The 22353-nt window shown below is 34.5% G+C and overlaps 1 protein-coding gene across 1 annotated transcript in view; it reads right to left on the bottom strand.

Annotated features, from left to right (window-relative positions):
* Positions 1-6186: 6186 nt before the first annotated feature.
* Positions 6187-22353, bottom strand: part of MMP16 (matrix metallopeptidase 16) — a 299337-nt gene continuing 283170 nt past the window's right edge. The window contains exons 9-10 of the mRNA XM_062188289.1: positions 19982-20097; positions 6187-14374 (exon numbers count right to left, since the gene is read on the bottom strand). Of these exons, the coding sequence (XP_062044273.1) occupies positions 14040-14374; positions 19982-20097 (451 nt within the window). The 3' untranslated portion in view covers positions 6187-14039. The remainder of the gene's footprint in view (positions 14375-19981; positions 20098-22353) is intronic.

The following is a 22353-nucleotide window of genomic DNA, read 5'->3' as shown; positions in this document are numbered from 1 at the left end:
ATGGAACATGGGCATCCCTTACTTCAAAGAGTTTCTTTGACTCTCTCCATGCAACAAACCTTGTGTGAAGAGACAGAGAAGCTGCCCAAAGGCAGAGAGGCTTGGTCAAGATCTGGAATATGTATCTGTTCCTTATGAATAGTCTACATCTTAATTTAGTCAGCTCCATTCACCCCAGTTACACAGCACTTGTTACTCCCACTCTTGACCTCTGGAACATGATGTGGCAGGTCCTGCTTGCTGCTGACAGTTCATGATTGGGTTTCCTTTGGTCTGCTAAGCCAGTTCTCAGATGTCCACTTGCTTTCAGTTCCCAAATGTTTCTATTGTGTATGCTCTGCTATTCCATTTTCCTATGTCTTTCAAAAAAATGAAAAGAAGTGAAAGAAAATCTATTTTCTATATTTATAGTAGGGCTTTGGAGGGAAGAAAATTAAATACCTATATCCAAGCCATCATTTGGCCTCAAAGCGTCTCTACATTTTAGGGGCATGTCATACACCAGGTAAAATCTACGAGGAGTGAGTGCTCAGGTGAAAGTTATTTTAAGTATAATGGCCCCAATAACTGTTCAAAGCAACAAATATTTTTGAAAGCTATCTTTTCCTGCCCTGGATCTGTTTAATCCTAACCTCTCTTTTATTCTTGACATGGTTCTTTCCCTTTTTAACGCCTGTCATCAAAGTCTTAGTCACTTCTAGATTAAACACTGTGTTTGATATTCGGCGCTGTAGACCCAACAATAGCACTGCAAGAATTCAGACGAGGCTATATTTCCCTCTGAACAGGCAAAATGACTCCAAAGACTTTTAAAGTCTTTTCAGAATGTCTCTTTGTGAGAGATTCTGCCCCACCACCTCACACCAGTTAACTAGTAAATATTTCTTTGATGTCTGTGCACAGGTTTGAAAAAATAGGATTTGATTGTTTGAACATCATAAATCCTATTCACTGCTGCTTTCAAGACTCATGTCTTCCCACTTCTCTTGCCTACTCTTGCTGAAGAATTCCTTCTGGGTTTAAGAACTGTTAGAAATAAAATATGAATGTAAAAAAAGAAACTAGTATTTTATGATTTTACAAGAAATATTTCAATAGGGAAAATTAAGGTCTTAAAAAGAATAGAGGTGAAATGCATAAAATATGTGGTCTTGGAAACAAACGTTTGAGAATGTTTTTATTCAAAAAGCTCCTAGAAAATGGGTTAGAGAATGTATAACAGCAAAATAAGATTTCTGTAACGTCGATAATAGTAAAATTTGATTTAGTGCAGTAAATATTTCTGAAGCTGCTTCTTTATGCGAGTCACTGCATTAGATACTATAGTAGTAGGAAAAAAAATAGAAAACATAATATCCAGAAGCATAGGCTTTTAGCAAGGAACAATAAAAAGAAATTCACATAAAATCAACTTTAGCTACCAAGTTGCATAAGAATATTGCCATATAATTTATTAATAACATAGGGACTCTTTTGTAAGGAAAGGGGGTGATATGAATTATATTGGGATAGTCGTAAGCAAAACACAAGATCTTTGAGGTGGCATGAGGTTTCAAATGAGGGAGAGTTTTATCTATTCAGTGAGGTCAAAGAAGATAAATATGTAGAAGGTGGGGTTGAAAGTAGAGAGACCCACCCAAGTGAAACCATACTAAAGGATAGTGGATATTTGGATGGTTTCAAGTGGAACGATATATACTGGTAAAAAAAAAAAAAATCTCAAAAGACAAGCAGAAAATATATTTTGGAGAATTTGAATAAAAACTTTTTGTTTTTAATATACAGAGGAGTGACATGATTCAAACTATAGGTTGAGAAGATGAAGTCTCTTGGGATATGCAGATAGGCAGGAAAAGAGAGATTGAGTTAGCAAGAAGAATGAGAAGGAAAGAAGTAATGTGACCTAAATAGGCGAGAATGTCAGGGAGAAATCAGAGGCTGGTGGTAGAATTCATGGAAAAGAGTAACGTCTAAGTGGTCATGTGCAGGAAAGGGAGAAGGACAATGTGGAGACCGATAAAAGTTTTAATGGGCAGCTCTCCAAGAAAGTGTAATGATATTAACAGAATTCAAAAGGAAACATGTTTATTTTGAGGCAAGGAAAAGAATTGTGAAGTATTAGTTTATTAGATTTAATTTGGTAAGCTAAAGAAAAATCTAATTTATTGAGCAAGTGGTAGACATTGTGAATCTGGATCCACAGAGCTAAAGCCATGATTGTGAATGAGGGTGTAAGAGAAAGTGAATAAATAAGTTATGAAGATATAGGGCGACCTATGTACACACACAGGAATTAGTATAAAGTTAGGTATAATGGAACGAAACACATCAGACCCTAATTTCTGGAATTCAACATTTAGTGGGGGCTGACTCTGAGCCAGATTTGCTACCAGGCTCTGGAGATGGACAAAGAATGATAAGCAAATTCTTCTATGATCATGGGGATGCCTAGAAAAAGTGATAATAGTAGATTTTTTAGCAAGATTAAATACTGTGAAGAAGCCAAGTAAGTTGAGGAGTGAAAATCAACTAATAAAAAGCTTTGAAGATCAGTGAAGTTGTGAGGAGCAACAAAATTACAATAAAGAAAGAATGAGTATAGACGTGAAAGGAGTGGGTTAGAAACTATCCTTTCTGCCGGCGCCGCGGCTCACTAGGCTAATCCTCCGCCTTGCGGCGCTGGCACACCGGGTTCTAGTCCCGGTCCGGGCACCGATCCTGTCCCGGTTGCCCCTCTTCCAGGCCAGCTCTCTGCTGTGGCCAGGGAGTGCAGTGGAGGATGGCCCAAGTCCTTGGGCCCTGCACCCCATGGGAGACCAGGAGAAGCACCTGGCTCCTGCCATCGGATCAGCACGGTGCGCCGGCCACAGCGCGCTACCGCGGTGGCCATTGGAGGGTGAACCAACGGCAAAAGGAAGACCTTTCTCTCTGTCTCTCTCTCTCACTGTCCACTCTGCCTGTCAAAAAAAAAAAAAAAAAAGAAACTATCCTTTCAATGAATGAAGCAATTAATGGCGAGGAAGTGAAGAAATGAAAGGGAAGGGGAGCTGAAGAAGGAAGAGGAGGCGGGTAAGAGGAGAAAAGAGGAGAGCTCGTGGGGCACGGGGGTAACTAACTTTACAGGCTGGTAGGGAGTTTGAAATTGGGTTTTACATCACTTTTAAAATATATACTCCAAAATATGCTAACATTATTATTCACCTCAGCCAACACTGTGTTTCTACAGTGTACTAGTTGTGCTACTAGCTTTTCTGTAACTGGACATTTTTCCCCATGAGTGTTCTAATTAGGTCCTTTGTTATAGTAAAGACCGTGTAATAAATATTGCATAAAGTCTATTTTGCTATTACAAAACTCTATAAAGTTCCATGTACATAAAAATACTCCTCTGTGTCAGACTAATGTTTCTGGCGTGTGCTCTCCCTCCCTCCCTCTTTCTCTCTCTCAATAATAAGAACAAGGGAGAGGTCTTCTTGGATTCACCCGGACACTAATGGTTAACAATCTTAAAAGCTTCACAAATTATATCTGCTGCTTACATGTCTTCTACAAATAAAAATAAACTATATTTTTGCTTGGATAAACTTTGTAGGTTCTTTGATATGTTCTAAAAGTCCGAAAACTCTCATCTGCAAATCTTCCTGGAAACTCATGATAGATTTCCAAATATCTAGAGATTTACCCTGGATTCAGAACTCAAAAGCTTAGAACAAACACTCTAGTCTACTTTTCACAGAGGCAATGTAATCTCCCCGATCACTTAGTTAACCTGCTTCAAAGTCCTTCCTTGGTATATAGATTAAAAGTTGTATATAGATTAAAATTCATAATTTATTGGTGCACAGCTATATATAGATTTTTTCATGAGAGAACTTTTTTACTTATTCCCAATATGATTTCCTAATTCTTCCCAAAATTCAGATGCCCTTTGGCACTAGTGAAATATGTTACATCTGATTTTTGGGAAACTCTTAGTTCAACACTTGTTTACAGACAACTGTTTAATGTTTTCAGAAAGAAATTTCACAGCTGATTCTGTGCTCAAGATAATTTATGAAAATGTTATATATAAAGATGTTTACCATTAATGCTTGCTTTCATTCCCATAGTCAGTTCTCTGTTCATACTCACTCTTTATTAGTATCCTACTAAAACAAAAGAGGGAGAACTACTTCAAATAGAATCTCCTAGAGATTTGATATAAATGAATATTTGATATAGTACTAAATCATGAATAATTAATTATATATTATATAGAAGGTATGAATATCAAATATGACTTTAAACAATAAATTATACTCACCTAGCCAAAAAGTTATCTTTTCTTCTTGTCAAGTCTTCATAGAACTCTTAACCTATACTACGTTCATAGGCACTTCCTAGATATACATTTGATAAAGTGCTGTTTTCAGCTCCTGTTCTTGAACATAGTTATATATATCTAGTTAGTCATCAAACAATTCTCCAATTGGTGCAGTCAGTTTAATACACTTGCCAATTTAGGCAAATATACAGGCTTTTTTCCCTTATATTACTTGAGAGTTTTCATCAGTTTCTTATTGATTAGGGAGACATAATCAGCAAAGACTACTGCTACAAATCATATCTTACATATTGACCATAAATGCATATAAATCATTCATTGAGTAAAACCACAATGTCTAAGAACCATTTTTCTGTTCTCTTATTTATTGACAGTCTTTTTTGTTAATTACAACACAATGAATTGATGGTAAATACAGAAGATGCAATAGTATAAAAAGCCATTTAACCCTTCCCTAGGTTAAGACACTTACAGCAGACAAAAACTGCCCCACCCAAAATCCCCTCCTTGAATGGAAACAAAATAAATATAAATTAATAAATACAAAACAAATCACTGCACAGCCCTTAACTCTTTGATTGCCATGGCAAGAACCATGTTGATGATTCTAGCTTTTGACACTTGGGTGGTTAAAGGTTGCCGCAGCAGTCAAAGGGTTATAGCATTGTAAACATAAGTACTTGATGGAAAAGTTCAGTCATGTTAATGGTCTAAAGCAATGGGATTAATAGCATGACCCCTTGGCCTTTAGTGACGCAACAGTATAAGGAGTTAAAAGAGATAGTAGCTAGGTGAGCTGTTACATAGACTAGTCAACCATTTTATTTAACAATGTGCTATGAGGCCTTGATTTACTGATAAAAGACAACTTGTGAATAATAAACACTGTTCAATGCACTGATCAATAAAATCAATGAAAAAATTAATTTAAGCACCACAAAATTTTGCCTGATTATATCTGACAGTCATAATACACTTTAGCACCATTTATTTAGCCTTATAGTTGCACACAAACAAGCTTTGTGTTTGTCAATAGAAGCTATGTGAAAAAAATATATATGCCAGATTTACGATGGTGTATAGAATCCTGTGTGGGCAAAACACCAGTAACCACTTGGAAACCTGAAAACTCATTCAACAAATAAATGTGTTATTTATTTCTTTCCTTGCACACAAAAGACTACATATTATCCAAAGATAATGAAATGGTGTTGAGTGTATGTGAGCAATCCAGAAACATGAACTTAGATTTTAATACTTTTTGCACAACTAAAAATATCATAGGGGATTTTTAAAAAAGTATTGTCAGACAGCCACAAGATAATAGCCTAAATACTTAATTTCCTGACATTTCTCTCTGCTTCACAGTTTAATGTCATTTAAATAAAGTCTGCATTACTTTTAATTTTTTTCCATTTCCCATAACCACAATATAGAAAGGAAAACTGATTTTCACAAGGAGCTATAAAATGTGTATTGTTAACCCAAAAGACAACTTTCCTTTGCAATTGTTTCCATCTCATTATGACTCTGAAAGATAAATGTCTGTGCAATTTTTTAAATATATGGTATTTATTTGACAAACTAAGTTTATGGGAGTTTATTCCCCTTAATCTATCTAGTAAATATATATATATATATATATCTCATATATACTATATATTTCCAAATCTATATTACTAGATAGCTTATATGATGTTATAAATCTGCATTCATTATCATATCGATCCTCTACTGGAATCAAGATAATGTCAATACAGGTACACAAGGTTTAAAACATCTTGAAGATAGGTTAATACACTGATGAAGCAGGCAAATTTCTCAATGTTAATAATTGATTCTTTTAAAAAACCACCAACAGACTATGAACTAATTAGGTTTTATGCTTTTGTTAAAAAATTAAGTTTATTAAAAGTTATATTAGCGCAAAATTGAACTAGTAAATTCCATTTATCCCCCTCCTATAATATAAAAACAAGATATTTAAAATTAGATACTTAAAAAAAAATTCTTTCAAGACTTTTAAGCCTGAAGCAAATTTTTATGGCCAAGTCTCTAAAACCCCTGAAAATAGAGGTCCATGATAGAAATGCTGATGCAATGCAATCAAAACCATGCAGCAAAAAGCTGCCACTATAATACCCCCAATTCTTTTATTCTATCCCTCTTTTTAATATTCATGCAATTTACACATGAAGGGAGATAGAGCAAAGAATCAAGGTTTGAGGCATTTACATACCCATGATGTACCTTAAACAGAACACTGTATTATGGTATTTACTTTCCCATATACTTACTTAAGATACAGTCTCCAAAAAACAAATTTCCTTAGCTGTCTTATCAACAGACAACAGCCATCATACTCAGCATTTCACTTTTCTCAGGGGGATAGCTCTATAAAAATTAGAAGCCAGTGAAAGATAGGTGGATATGTGTGAAATTTTCAAGGACTAAGACTTTGCATGAAACAAATAAAGGAAAATACTGAGGAACAAAGACATATTTCCTGGACACCACCTCTGATAGACAATGCTGCTCAACTCTGGTTTTCATAAAGGGAAGGGAGAAATAAAATCTGTAAAAAGGACAAGGTGGAAATTGAAAGGAAAGCAAATATAGGCAGAGACTGCATAAGACAGTACAGTATAACAGATCCCTCCCAATCATCTGTATTTTTGGATGACAAACAGAAAGCAAATAATGATCTCAGAATTGGAGGAGCAGTAAAACTAGGAACACACTCACCCTTGTTTGGAAATCATATTTGCTTGAAAGCAAAGGAACTAAGACTATGAAATTTTGTATTTATGGATATCTAAAGGAATAATGGATTCCATGTCAGATACACAGAAGTAAATGACAAAAATAACTAAAAACCCAATTTTACTCAGGCAATGATGCACACAAAAAGCTGAGAGATGACATCCATGATGTGGCCTCTGTGATGTTATTTCGGTGATAGTAAAAATAATGACTTTGATTTAAGGATAAATCCTCATATTACTACCAAAATAATTCATTCAAGCAAAGCATATTTTATATTAACAATTGGGATGTCACTATATAGAGAGGGAACAGGTTCAAACTGGCATCATGTAACAGTAAATGAAACATGCATCCTGGTGCTTTTCAAATAGACAGCTCAAACCAGGCTTTTTTCATTCATATGGCAAGACAGGCCAACGTAGCAACATACATTCATAGAAAAGGTGGACAGTACAAGCAGCACCATACCCTATCCTAGGACAATGCATCCTACCATGCAGTCATATCTCACCAAAGCTTCATCATATATGAGGCATATATAAAAAGGCCTGTGTCAAAATGATTCTGCCTAGGAACGAATCTAGCTACAGACCAAGTATGACAGAGATAGCTGTATTGTGACTGATAGTTTCTTACAGATAAAAACAAATGGAGAAAATACTCAAGAAACACTTTTGTAAGTCAAAAGTTTATCATTTTATTCTTTACCATTCTCTCCTTCAGATTTCTCTATTTGAAATAAGGGTTGAAGACATCTTGCTCTGAAACTAAGTGGCCTACCATTATACAATTATCATATGTTCATATTTATATTTAATTGACTTTTCTCCCTTCTTAAGGGCATATAAATCCAGCTCTATAGCAGAGCACTTGGCAAGGCTATGTGAATCAGTTTATGACGCATTTCCCTGCACTGTTCAATGTGCTCTTAAATTTAAGGACACATTTAGTGCAAATTTGAACATCATACCCAGTCTGATGTTAGTGTAGGATAGTTTCTAAGACATATTTCTCTTTACATTGAAAAGGTGTAGACTCCTCAGAAATCTCCATATAAAAACATCTTCCTTACATAATATTTCATACTTATGCAATGGCCATGAATTATTTGGTATGCCCTCATTTTCATTAAAAAGCATTTGTTATGAATGTTTGTGAAATCTTTATTACAGCACTATGCTCCCCACAATCTTATATCCTTACTGAGTATAAAGAATTAGCATTGTTCTAAAAAATGATGATGTCACCTCCAATTGGAAACTCACAATTCTGTTTAAAAATCAAAGGTTGTTACTTCTGTACAATACCAGAGAATTAATATGAATTTTAAATATCTCATGTGTTTTTCCTCAATTTCTGTGAAACTGTCCAATCTGTGTTCATTCTTAGGCTTTCTATACTATTGATTTGAATTTCAAAGTAGACATACGTATAAAATATTGAAAGAAATATTTGTAATTGGATATTATTAATCTGACCAGACAGTTCAGAATCATTTCAAATTACACCAATGGGGAAAAAAAAATGGAGAACCATTTGAATGTACATCAAGGACAAGAGTTACAATTTGATGAGACTAGAACACTAAGGCAACTTTTTTGCTACTATGTTGTGTTTAGTGTTACACGATTATTGAGGTAAACTTCTATCCTAGGGAAATGGCTTTTCTCAGGGGATTCTAACATTATATGTTTCAAATTGCAGTTACTGAACACCTACTTCTGACAACTTTAGACTATAAGGCAATGCATGAGCATCAGATATGCTTTAGTAATGTCTAATGACCACTGGTTAAATATATACATTGATATATCACATACTCTTCACTAGTGCAAAGAGCTTAAAACTGCATTTTTCTCTACTATTTTTGTAATTGCTAATGTAAAATTTCCAGCTGTATTATTAGGGAGTGCTAGAGTATGTCTATATTTTACAAAGAAGACTCACTTTCCTCCTCCATTTCCATTATATTTCTTAAATTCAATGTTTAGTTTTCATATTTATTGTATGGTACTATCGCTGCTTGCTGCTTTCTTTATTATAAAAAGTTCTCCTTTTTAAAGCATAGCAGGCAAAGCTTTTCTGATGGTTCCCTCTTAGGCAACACAGAACCTGTAACTCAGACATATACTCTGGCACTTGTTTCCCGTGGTCACAATGAATCAGTATCATGAAGATTCATGAAATCCAATGGGATGGTTAGAGTTTCCTCTATGATTGACTCGATATCTACTGTGATATCATATGTCGGCTGAGATTGTACTTACAGCTATTTGAAATAGGTCATCAGACTTTTACATTTTCGGTTCAGATGGAAAGTTCTGTTTGACATCTGTGATATTTTGGAATATTCTCTTAAAAGCATCAAAAATTAAATAAACTTTGCTGTGATTGCTGAAAAAAGATCTCACTACCACCCACAGGTTGTTTCAGGATATACTACAATTCCACAGACTCAGTGCTATCAGTAAATTGCCGCCTTTATTAGTTTCTGGAAATAATTGTGGAAGCTTAAAAAAGATTATTTTATGACTCTGGTTTAACACAGCCTGTTTGATTACAACATCCATTCCTCTTCAGATAGTACATTGAGTTTAGTCAGTATGGACACACTGGTTATTCTAGTGCGAGATCCAGAAAGAGTGGGTGTGTGTTTGTACCATACTAGAGATACAAGTATAATATGTAGAATTTGTAAGTATTAATACAACTATCCCTAGGATCCAGTATATATTTCATCATCCATGTATTAGAAGTACCAGTGAAGTTTTGGAAATGTTTGTACCCACTACATTGTGTTTCAAATCACCCAAAGAAAGGGAATGAAAAGAAGTATATAGTATATGAAAAAGCCAAATTATAGATAGTAGACAAAGATTACAGGCAATATAACTAGTAAAAGTAACATATTCTTATTTCATTGAACCAGTCTGTATCCTTTATTTCTTTGTACTGATTTTTTTTTTGCTAATCATTATTTTGCGATATATTACATGTGATTCAGAAAAGCCTTGCCCCCTGATTGTAACAGAAGTTGTCTCTGCTAGTATCACCTAATGTTCTCTAATTTTGCATTGTAACCCTTGAAACTCTAAGGAGCATTTGTATTCACTGGCTCTGATTGCCATGTCAGTAGACACTTTGTTCTGAAATGGATCGATAGTTAAATTCATACCTTTGTATAATGTGAAATTTCAGCTTTATAGACAGTTCAAGCTGACTGGCTATTTTAATACTTCACTCATTCTAGTTAATAATATATAGAAACATATTTACTAAAATTATAAACTCTAAAATCATTTCATGGAAAGAACATTACCTTGTTTAAATTTGTGTTGATACTAGATAAAGTAATGAGAAATTAAGAAAAAATAGAATACCTTTTCGTGAGCATGAATGAGTTTCAATTTCATTGAGAATCCCTAGGTTTGAGCTTTCCATGTTATCAGTGATGAGATAATGAAAAAGATTTGATAGGTTGCATGTCTTTACAGATACTGTCTCTACTGATACATTACATGGTTGACTCATGGAAATTTATTTTACGCTGTTTTTGAATCACTATTTTCATGTGCCAGATTAGTAACTTTCTCATTATCACATTAGGATTCAGACTTTTCTTCCAAACCTCAAGTGGAAGAGCAGTAAGCCACCATACTTGCAAAGTGCCTGGTGTACAATAAACAAATGGAATCCCAGTGTTTGTGATTATATTGTACTTATTGTTTCCTTATCTCTTGTAGACTTCTAGTCCAGAGAGCAGCCATATACACCTTTTCTCATCACATAAATCTCATCTCATATTCAAGTAAATATGACCCAAACCTTATCCATGACATTTGCCATCATTCAAGCATAATGATAGACTTCTTCCTTCTTAATGCTATGATTATTTTCTAGCCCTTAAACACTGATAGTCTTAGGATGAATCAGGATATTGGGTTGAATGCGTAAAGAGGCAAGAGATTGCTTCTTCTGTCTCTTTCTTATTTTAGAGAAAATAAAAAAAAAAAACAATTTTCAATGCAGGTTGATGGAGTTCCTCAGTGATTTGCACATGTTCCAAAATGGCACAGTTCCTCATTTCTATCTTTAGCAAAATATAGTATCCAGTCATTTTTTTTTTCTCTTGACATCAAAGTCCTACAAGGAGTAAAGCTCCCACAAGCAAACATTGTGTAAAGGAGTTTCTGTACAGTCCTGCATGCTCAGCAGCAGTGTTAACTCTTATATCCCAGTATCATCTAGGATGAAAGCTCTGAAGTAAAGCTACCGGGCTGACTCTGGTCCTCTCTCCTGCCTTCTCGGCCCTCACACATAACCCCCATATGATCTTGTCCAAATAGAGTCTGCATTGCATGTTGTCTTGCTGTAGAGCCATCCTTTTTTTTTTTTTTTCTTACTATTCTTTTTTTCTTAGTCTTTATAGCATATAAGTTCAGGTTGTAAGAAATAACAATCTGCAAGTCTTTGCAGCATGCCACCCATGATTATAAAATATTTTCCCCAACCAAATCAGAAACATGTAGTATAACCAAAAGGCATTCTAATATTCATGCTATGTTAAGTATAAATATAAATTCAAGGCAGCCAAACTATCCATTTCCAAATAAGAATGTATACCTACACTCATTAAAAATCATCTGGAAATGTGTATTATTAGCAAATGAGTAAGAAATTTTCACTAGTATAAAATTCCTGCTTTATATAAAAGCCACACTGGCCATTCAAGTATTTGAGGTTTTTTTTTTTTTTTCCCTATAGTTTTATAATTTGTACTAAAATGATGAATTTAGGCTTGAACTTATATTAAAGAAAAATTAAAAGTCACTTCTACCTATAGGGCATATTAAGAGTGTGCATGTGAAGAGCAAAGTGTCCATCTGCAGATCCACTATCAATACTTTTTCTCTCTCCATTCTAGGGAAATAGCTCATGCTAACTAGGTTTTAGAGAACAATTAACAATCCAATGGAGAAGCAACAGCAGATTTCCTTCAGTTTGTGCCAGTTTGCAAGTTAAAGGTCAAAGGGCAAAGACATGGAACAAGACTCTTCAAGGAAATTTTCACAGAAGACAATGTTTAAGTTGTTGTTAATGACAGTCAACAGATCAATAATCAAGTTCAAGGCAAGCTGTTCATTGTTTCAAAAGCTAATCCCCTCCAAGCTGGCTTTCACACAAAGCCAAGGTCTGACTCATGGGGTGCATTCCTTCTGACCATCTCTAAAAAGTTCACAGCCCAGTGGCTGTAAAGCCTTTCACTGCAAGAAGCAGCTCCTAAAAATCAATAAAGAGGTCTGTCAGTTGCTGACTTTTCTCTAGGAAAAAAATATTGATACAGACCTGCTCTGCAGGTCACATGAAAATGACAATACTGCTTTGAGGACAAATTACACTCAACAATGAAATGCTTTGGTGGTCTCTTGGATCTGTCCGTGATCAAATGTTTGGCTAAATGCCAGAAGCCACACTAACCCTTTGAGAACTATGGTTGACATGCAACAGGTAATGCATTGAAGGATACTCATGCAACCTCAGAGTCATCAATTTTACAATGGCAATGCGAACTGCATATACCAAGGCAAATTGAATCTTCATGCAATGGATTTTATAACAGAAATTCAGTATGTCGAGGAAAAAAAAAGGCCATTATAAACAGTTGTTCAAATAAAATTTCACTCCTAGAAGATATTTAACAAAATACCTTTTTTATTTGCCAGCAATTTTTTGGCAAGTAACATCATTTCTGTTTATTATAAATGCATTTATGTAGCACTATAAATCATTTAAAAATTACATAGGACTATAGGATATGTTTTCAAAACTTGAAATCCTTGAACCCGTGACTGCTTTTAACCATTGCCCAGTTGATTAATTTACCAGATAGCAAGACTGACAATCCCAAGACTCTGAAAGCTGGTCTGATAGTTCTCAAAGGGTTATACCAATGTATTATTAGTGTCACAAATCCTTGTAAAATAACTGTCACTTTAATCCACTTCAGAGGCATACTGCTTCTTGCTCTGCTTTGAAATGAATTCCTCACAGACCCCATGTCAGGCCTGGGGCAATGACTTAATACAACCTGGGGAGATCATCACATGATAAAGGGGTAGAGTGGCAAGAAAGGGTTTAGAAACACTTCAAAACAATTAAAAGGTCCTTTTTGAACACAGCTATGAATATAAATGTGATGAAACATTGAGGACATAGCTGAGAACAGCTGTATAAAATGAAAAATGGATGTATTATTAAGGCTGTTACTATATTGCAGATATGTTGGCCCCTTGTTTGTTGGAAAATGGCTGTCCCAACAGTCTAAAGTCCTGTATGTGTGTTCCGGATCTCCCACCTGACAAAATGAAGCGCAGGAGGCTCTCCATAGCGGTCAGAGCTATCTTCTTTGGAGACAAAGCTGTTTTGGGTCTTCACACTTTCCTGAAAGTTCAAATGTGGGGTTTTTATTTATTTATTTATTTATTTTTGTTTAGAATTTCTTTTCCTTTGCTTTAAAGCAAAACAAGAAAATAAATCGTGGGTTTTCTGTTGTGTTTTGTTTTCCCCCAGAAATGGGCTCAGACTTCAGAAGGAACATAATATTAAAAACCTTTGAGAAGAATCTTTTCTTCTTTTTTTTTTCTTCTTCTTTAGTTAATCCTGAAATTTTACTGGGCATTGAGCGTGCAGAGAAAAGGCCTAGAACTGAATGACAAAGAAAGACAAAGGACTGGAGAACGGCAGATACTGTGCATCATGGAAGCTTCCCCATGAGTGTATTTCCACTCATGCGCAGGACCAGCAACCCTCTGGGTTTGAAAGGTCAGCCCTGAATCAGGCTGCCACAAGCCTGTTCCTAGCTAGGAAACAGCATAACAGCTCTTGTCTTGAATCTCAAGTTACCACAAACTCCTGGAAAAGAAAGAAAGAAAGAAAGAAAAACCCTACATCACACCCACTCTTGCATAGAGCGTTTACAGTACAGTATGTGGCGGGGTGTTCCTTTCCTCTTGAACTGGAACACAGTGTAAACCAATACAAGGAGGCATAAGGCCAAGATGCAGGGAATGACAATAGCTATGGCTTTCACAGTGCTGGCTGTGTTGTCCAGTTTGATGACAATGTCTACATCATCTGGAGGGCTGTGTCCTTCTTTATCTCTGTCTGTTGGTCCATCACAGCCCATAAAGTCCTTGAGGATGGATCTCGGATATCCAGGTTCTACCTTGAGTATCTGGTTGTTGAATTTCCAATATTCCTTTCCTTTGTAGAAATATGTAAATCCTGGAGGACAAAACACACAGATGCACAGACACACACATACACATAGATACCACTTATTTCTGAAAGTACATGTACAGGGATTTTACTCAAATAGGTTATTTCTCAAACAATATATTTTAAGGCCCTTCAATTCCATGGGAAGGAAATAATATCTTTAGCTCATCTGTCAGTTGAAATGTGTGCTCTCTAATGTCTATGTAGAGCTGTAATGAGAGAAGAATGAGGTTAAAAAGCTGAAGGGTCATGCCTCTCTAATCCTAGACCACACTTGGAAAGACAGATTTATCCTTCTGTTCACTTGTAGGACTCCTGTTACAGAACTACACATTCATGTGATAATATTAACCTATGATGTAAGATGTGGAAATTGTCTTATGAATTAAAACACCATTTACCCTCATTTTTTTCTTGGGACTACCATCTAAATTTTGTTGCTTTTGTTATACAAAATTCTCAGGATTTTTTTTTTTTTTTATGTATTCATAGCTCCTTCATGTCAAGTTTTTTTGTGAATAGTCTACTTGGACTTAATTCTTGCTTTGAGATAAACTTCAAAACAATTCAGAATTAAGAATTAATTTTTAGTTCTATAGTTACTTAAACATATTAAAGTTAGCTATTTTGAATAAAGTGAATATTTTAGAGTTTATTACGATTAATAAGGATTTTCTCTTTCTGATTTTAGGGAGCACTTATTATGAAAGAGTAGGGTTAAAAGCTTAGACATAGCATATCTTTTAGTCTCACAACCACTCTGTTAGATAGAATTAATTGTCCATTCTTTCCAGGCAAAGATACTGAGGCTCAGAGATTTAAATATATACATCTACTTAAATATATATATTTTATATATATGACAAAATCCTGGTGGAAGTAGGATTGAAATTGCAGTCTAGATCTTCAGCCTGAACATGTAATAATGTTGCCAAGAATGGACCCTTTAGATATCTGCTTTTTATCAAATACTCCTTGGTTCAACATCAAAGGTTGAGATGGAGATCCTCCTGATACAATGAATTCTGACATCTCTCAAAAGCATTCCAGACTGGACAGACTACCACTTAATGTCACTTCACTTGGATAGCATTCTGTTCCATGCCATAAAAATATGCTGTTTCTTTTAGTTTCAAAGAACAGCTTTGTGATCAGAGCAACTTGTGAAGTGAAAACAGGTCTATGTAGATTCAAATTGTTCTACAGGGAGCTGGTATTTGATCACTCTAATGATATCCAATGTAATTACTCAATGAGCTTAGATGAAGAAAGGTTGAGGGTCTGTACATTAGACCCTCACAGGTGAATAATGGCACTGACTTAAAATTAAACAGACCTCTTATAATAGGTGCATGTACTTATGTTTAGAAATTGGAGACCAACAGCTCTAAGAGTCCTCGTCTTTCATTTTTAGCCAAAGCTAATTACTATAAAAGTGTTGGACTTTAAACTAAACTCAAGAGGATTCTATAGTATTAATTTGTAATTAATAGCACGTTATTAATTAATTAAAAGTAATTATTAATTCATACTAATCAGTTCTGCAGGCCAGATTTCATAGTAACATATTACATATGTAAAAGTGGAAAACATTTGTTACAAAAAAAAGAAGTCTGATCTCTAGGAGTTTGATAATGTAACTATCCGGAAGTAGCCAAAAGAAAGAAGTAGCCTGAAGTTAAAAGTAAGAAGTAAAAAGTAAAGTAGAGGTAAAAGAAGTAGCTGAAATCTTTGTAATAGAAACATATCAAACATTGATCCTGCAAAAATCAAGTTTATTTTTTGTTATCAATTATAAATATCAATTGGTTGAAGAAATGTTGGGTTTTTGTATTTTTTTCCTTTCTAAATGCATCTTAAAGTTAGATTCTTGTACCTGATATATTTATTAAGAGGAACAATGTCTGAAACATTCTTCCTTGGGTATTCATTTTTTGGAGAAAATATTGAGAAAAAAAATCAATGATGCTGCAATGTATTTTTTAGTATTTCTTTGTTTTTATAGTTGACTGGACTTTGCTGCTTCCTTTTCTATTGCTTCACCGTAAAAATGTCATGGTGCATAGTCCACTAGAGGCATTTTACTACAGCCTATTTAGTGTTCCTTGATGACAGTGCTTCTATGTTCCATTCTTTGTTCTCACTCATTTTAGAGGAAATTATCAGTACTTAATAAATGTGATTGATTAAACTGAATCTTGTGGCATTTTTTAAATCAAATTTGTACATTCCACCAGAGAATGAGTGTAGAGGTAGAGAATTAATATCACAAATCAGTAGAACTAAGAGTCTAAACTATTTTAAATGGCTAAATGTGGAGTTGTAATCAGTAAAATGAAATGCAATAGTGTTAACAATAAAGTCTTGCATTTACTGGAAAGCATATTTGTAAGGAGAGGAGACCGAATACTTGAGTGGTATTGCTTGACTGCAATTAATGTGGACACAGTTTGAAGGAGGGGGTAATTCTTTACCAAAATTTTAGTGTTTGAAACACTGTTGAGAATTGAGTATTAACAAACAAGTAATTCCAATATATTCTACATTAGTTAAATCTTGGGATTATTGAAGTTATTTTGGTGGACTGAAGATGAAGAGGGAAAATAAAAAATAAAAACATTAAGGAGGAAAAAAAATGTTAAATTAAGATGATTAAAGGTACGAATCAAGAGGCGGATGGCTCAGGAAGCTGCATACTTAGAGAGCCTGGGTTGTCTGGTATGGTCAATAAACTTAGCCATACATGATAGTCAACCACGTTTATGTAGCATAAAAATATATTAAGTTTTCTTCTTTGGAGAGAATATATTGAAGCACATTCATTGAAGATAGAATGTGCTAGTTTCTAACCTTAGAGGCATCTGTTACTAATTTTATGATCATGAGTAAATTATTTAAACTTACTGAATGTTGGTAAAGAGGTATTTGTGTAGGGCAATTAAAGTAGGTAATGATTTTATGTAACAGACTTGAAACACAGCAGGTACTCATTAAATGGTACCAGATAGCAACATTTCATTAGTAAAGATGGCAGAATTGACCTCAGTAGACAGTTAACAACAACATAGAATAATATTTTACTTCAATAGGAAACAACTTCCTTCAAAAATCTTTGAATGACTTTTACTTAAAAAAAAAAAAATACTATGCAGAGAGGATTCCTACCATGGCAAATTCCTACCATGCTGGAAGAGCAAACTGGAGAAAATGTTTCAGAGCTCTGTCATCTCTGATTTTGTAAGCATTAAACATCATGGATTTATAGAGAAGTACTTTCAGTCAAAATAATTTACATATGAACAAGAGGAAAGAAGCTGTATAAAATCTGAGTTTAAGGTCAGAGGTCACAAGATTGAGAAATCTGAGTACAGGGTAAGAAATGGAGAATGTGCAGTCAGCGGACCATGCAGTTGGAGACCTTCTAGATTAGTTAACATTGCTATCACACAGAGCAAATGATTATGACAAATAAGGTAAGTCCTCTACTTTAATAAGGGGATGTTTAGAAAAGTAGAAAAAATAAAATTTATTCCATAACTTACATATATTGAATGTTTAGTATGTTACTAAATTCAAAGAGCCTATGCTAGAGGAGAAAATGGACAAGCATGTTAAGCATGATGTGGTAAGAATCTGAGTACAAAGGATAGAAAAACAAACAAACAAAAAAAAAGAAAGCATTTTGAAAGGATTTCTTGAGAAAAGAGAGTGAGCTCTAGGTTGAAGGCTATCAGAGAAAGGGCTGGAGTGGGAAAGGTCTGCACGACATCAAATGTGTGAAATTTCATCTGAAGTTTTTAGTTACTTGCAAGCATTGATTTTTCCAAAAGTCTCATGTCTTTGTATTTTATAAAGTTTTCTTTATTATGTAGAAAGAAACGAGAGGGTTTTGAATGTAAGGAAACAGATTTTCTGTTTATGAAATTAAACTTGAGGTGAGAACATGGTAGGAAAATGCTATGGAAATGGGATCATGGTGTTCAGTCCTATTTCGTAAGACACACCAAACTGAGTGTGCATGAATTTTTATAGATGTATAATTTGGTAGCATTTTGTTAGTTAAGTTTTATACAAGAATATAATTTAATTTTTAAATTACTCTTTTATGTTAACTATGATTCTTCAGAGTAATTCACAAACAATTTAAGGGAGCTGCACAGCTCAGACTACACATTTCAATACTATTGCACTGATTTATATTGAACATTATTAAATTGTTCAAAAACAAATTGAAAAATCATAAAGGAAGGAGGAATATTATTTTTATATAATTGTGATTTATTTCCAGATAAATTGAATCTGAAGTGTCAGACTTTAAAGGCTTTGTAAATAGGAATAGAGGAAATATAACAGTTAATTTGAAAATGGATTGAGATTCTGTGTCATTTTCAAATTTTTGAAAATAATTTGTTTTATTTTATAATTTATATTTACCATAAAAGTTATGTGAACTTTTGAAAATAAACAAAGATAAGAAATGAGAAACTTAACAAACTTGCTAATCACTAATAAGATTTTAGCTTAAGTTTCTATGTGGATATTTTTCTATGGTCTGTGACAGCACATACCAAAAAGTAGTCTAAGTAGTAATAATACCTGTGTTGGTGTGAGCTAGAGTTGGTTTTATCCAGGTTGTAATTTTAGTCTGTCTGCAAGAAATCTATTAAATTTAAATGTGACCATATTTCACATTTCTTCATTTCTTTGTGCTTTTTATCTGCTCAGTTTTCAAAGTTTATGTCATATTTTTATCTGATTGTTGTGCTGCCTCCAAGGATACTGCGTTATGACTTCTCCCACTTCCGTATTGACTATAATTTTATCTGAGATATATATATTTTCATCTTGATATCTCCTTTTCTATGACATATAACATAACAGCCACACCTTAGCTTGATTTGTTAATTCTCCAAAAAAGTTATAATTCTTAGCAATTGCTACAATCAGGGCTTCCAGGTCCTTTTGGAAAAGTTAAAATGGCAATAAATTATGATCATTATTTACTCCAATTAACTGATCCCAGAAAGAGATGTGGTCATACTTTACATATACCAACTGATAGAGAGATATGGATTATCCATGTCAAGAGGATCTGGCTGAATATCCAATCCTGAGATGGAGAACAAGGAAAGGAGGAAGCTCTTCCATTTGTTTCTTGCTGTTAAGTCATCATACATCCATTCTACTGTATCAAGTGGGAATCTTCTTGTTTCTTGACCGTATGAAAAATTATAATCCTCAACAGGCATTATCAGGTAAACTTACATCTTCTCCTACACTTATACCATCATCCTTGGGATAGTTCCTGTCTCACATATTTTTGCTAATATCTTTATAGGAATTTTATTGGAAATACAGGTGAGGTTACTTCAAAGTTATTGATACTACAATATTGAACTGCTACCTATATTTTATAATGATTTTTATAAACCAAAAATAGTTGATATTAAAAAATCTCTAGAGCATGTTAAGTGTAAATCTAGGAAGAAAAATTATTAGATATATCACATAGCTTTAGTAGGGCACTTTCTGATTACTTAACATATTAAAAACCAGAATAAATTATAAAAATTGCTGGAAAATTCTAAAATGTATAATGCACATGATGCATACCATTTTCTTTGTGCACAAAGGCTCCCTGTGGGGATTCAGGGATCCCTTTCCAGACTGTGATGGGCTTGGGATAGCCAGGGTCCATGGTTTTCATTTCTTCACTATATCTCCAATACCTAAAATGAATAAAACAACAACATGTGCACAGGGAAATTATGTATACACACTGACAGGCAAAATCCACTAAATCCATGCTGCATGCTTCACTGTTACCTGTACATTTGGTACTGATTGACCAAACACTAGTTGGGAAGCTACGATTTCAATTACCAGAAAGACAGTGGGCTTAAAGCATGCATTCTGTTTGTTCTCCTTGCATTTGTTAAAAATGGGGATACTACTGTACATATTCTGCATTTGCTAAAAATGAGCATTTTTTCACCTTGCCAAAATCAATAGGATGCTAATTATTTTATGCTAGACAACTATGTTTACAATTAGTACTAGTCTCATCAACATGTACCTATAATCTTGAACATTGAAGATTGATCATTTAAGAGATACAAACTTGAATTAAGAAAGACATGCCCCAGCTCTTTCAATCTTACATTTCAGGATATGTTAGACTATAAGCAATAAGCCAATTTATTTGTAAATACATATTATGATAGGAAATGGTAACAGTTATGAGGCTAATAAAGCAGACAAGTGTATCTAGGAATGCGGGGAAGCCATATTAAAAGTCTTCTTTGATAAATTGACATTCTTCAGAGAGAAGTGAGGAACAACACATGGGGACTTTGAATACTCCAGGCAGAGGAATTCAGAAACAAAAGTCTCTGTGTTAGGCACTCTTTGAATACCTAAGCATCTATAAGGAGGCTAGAGTTATGGGATTTGAATTATTTATGGAGAAACAAGAGCACAGCAAGAACCAAGGCCTAAGATAAAATGGGCCTTTGCACTTCAGCAAAGTCTTTGATTTTCCTCTTGGAGAGACGAGAAACCAATACCTATTTTGAGGAGAGGTGCTTCAATATATGGATTGTTGCTGAAAAACATACACTGGTTGTTGTGAATAAAATAGCTTGAAAAGGACAAAACTGAAGTTAGGGTATCAGTTACACTGTCATAATTCTTAGACTGGGGAGTAAGCTGTGTACTGTACTATAATTTAAGGGATTTGGGTTGTACTTTGAAGGAAGAGCCCAAAGGATTTACTAGACAGATTGGATGCAGGATTTGAGAGAGGGAAATTGAGTATGATGCAAGAATTTTGAGCTCACTCATCTGAGGACAAATGTTGCCATTCACTAAGATAAGGAACCAGGTGAAATTAAGCTGAGTTGGTTTGAGGAATCATGAGTTTAATGTTAGTAACATTAAATTCTGACATCACAGTGGGCTGCCAGATGAAGCATTTGGGTCTACATATAGATTTTCAGGCAGTACTTGATTGGAGAACCCATGGTGTACGCAGTAAACAAAGGGAAGCTCACCATGAGTGAGAATTTTCAGGTTCCTACTCCGTGACTGGAAAGCCTATGGGCCAGTTTCACAGAATCCCAAGTTCCAGGGAAAACACTGAGCATTCACATTTCAAAGCACTCATTTTTGTGTACATGTTCCAAGAATAAAAGAGGTTTCTATCTTAGATGACCAAAAAAAACTGACAAAATGAGGTGAAACTTTTTGGAGTTCATCATGATTCTGCCCATTTTAGGGCAGGCATAGTGATATATGCATGATTGTATTTAATCATTACAAAACCAGGAGCTAGTCATCACTGTCCTCATTTGAGAGGAAAATTCTTCAAGGATAATGGATGATAGGTAGACATTCAACCAAACTTCTCTGATTTCCACAAAGTGTTTACTGTTTTCTCTATAATAAAGCTTCCAAATTTATTTGAACCATCAAATATACTTGCCAAATTTATCTAACAATGCTTTTTTTTCTGCCTATTAAGCATCTATGACCATCTACTAAAGCTAATGTTTTACCAATAAAGGTTTGGGAGATTATACAATTATTGTATTATTTTTAGATTAGCCACTTTGCCTGAAATTAGAAGAAGTATTATCTGGTCTGGATATTGTCCTGTGTCATATCTCTGGGGGATCTTTTTTCTATAGAACTGTGGGATCTTGTGCAGAAGGTTTTGCTATAAATTCCTAGAAACTTCACTCAAGCAACATCTGCAACATTAGCATTTTCCACATCTCCAAATGTTCACATAAAAAGGAGAAAAAGGCTTCCTCATTCCAATGAAAAACCCACAGTCAGGTTTATTCAAAAAGAGAAACAAGAAGTCAGTAGTATTTGTCCCAGGTTCTTATCACATGGAAGATGAAAACAGATGGACAGATAAGGAAAAACTTCAAGGAGAAATTCTGAGCTGCCATCATGGTGACTGGAGCCTATGGAAGCAA

This window comes from Lepus europaeus, chromosome 4 (genome assembly GCF_033115175.1).
Source record: "Lepus europaeus isolate LE1 chromosome 4, mLepTim1.pri, whole genome shotgun sequence".
In the NCBI taxonomy this organism is placed as follows: Eukaryota; Metazoa; Chordata; class Mammalia; order Lagomorpha; family Leporidae; genus Lepus; species Lepus europaeus.
This window is presented reverse-complemented; position numbering and strand designations above follow the sequence as displayed.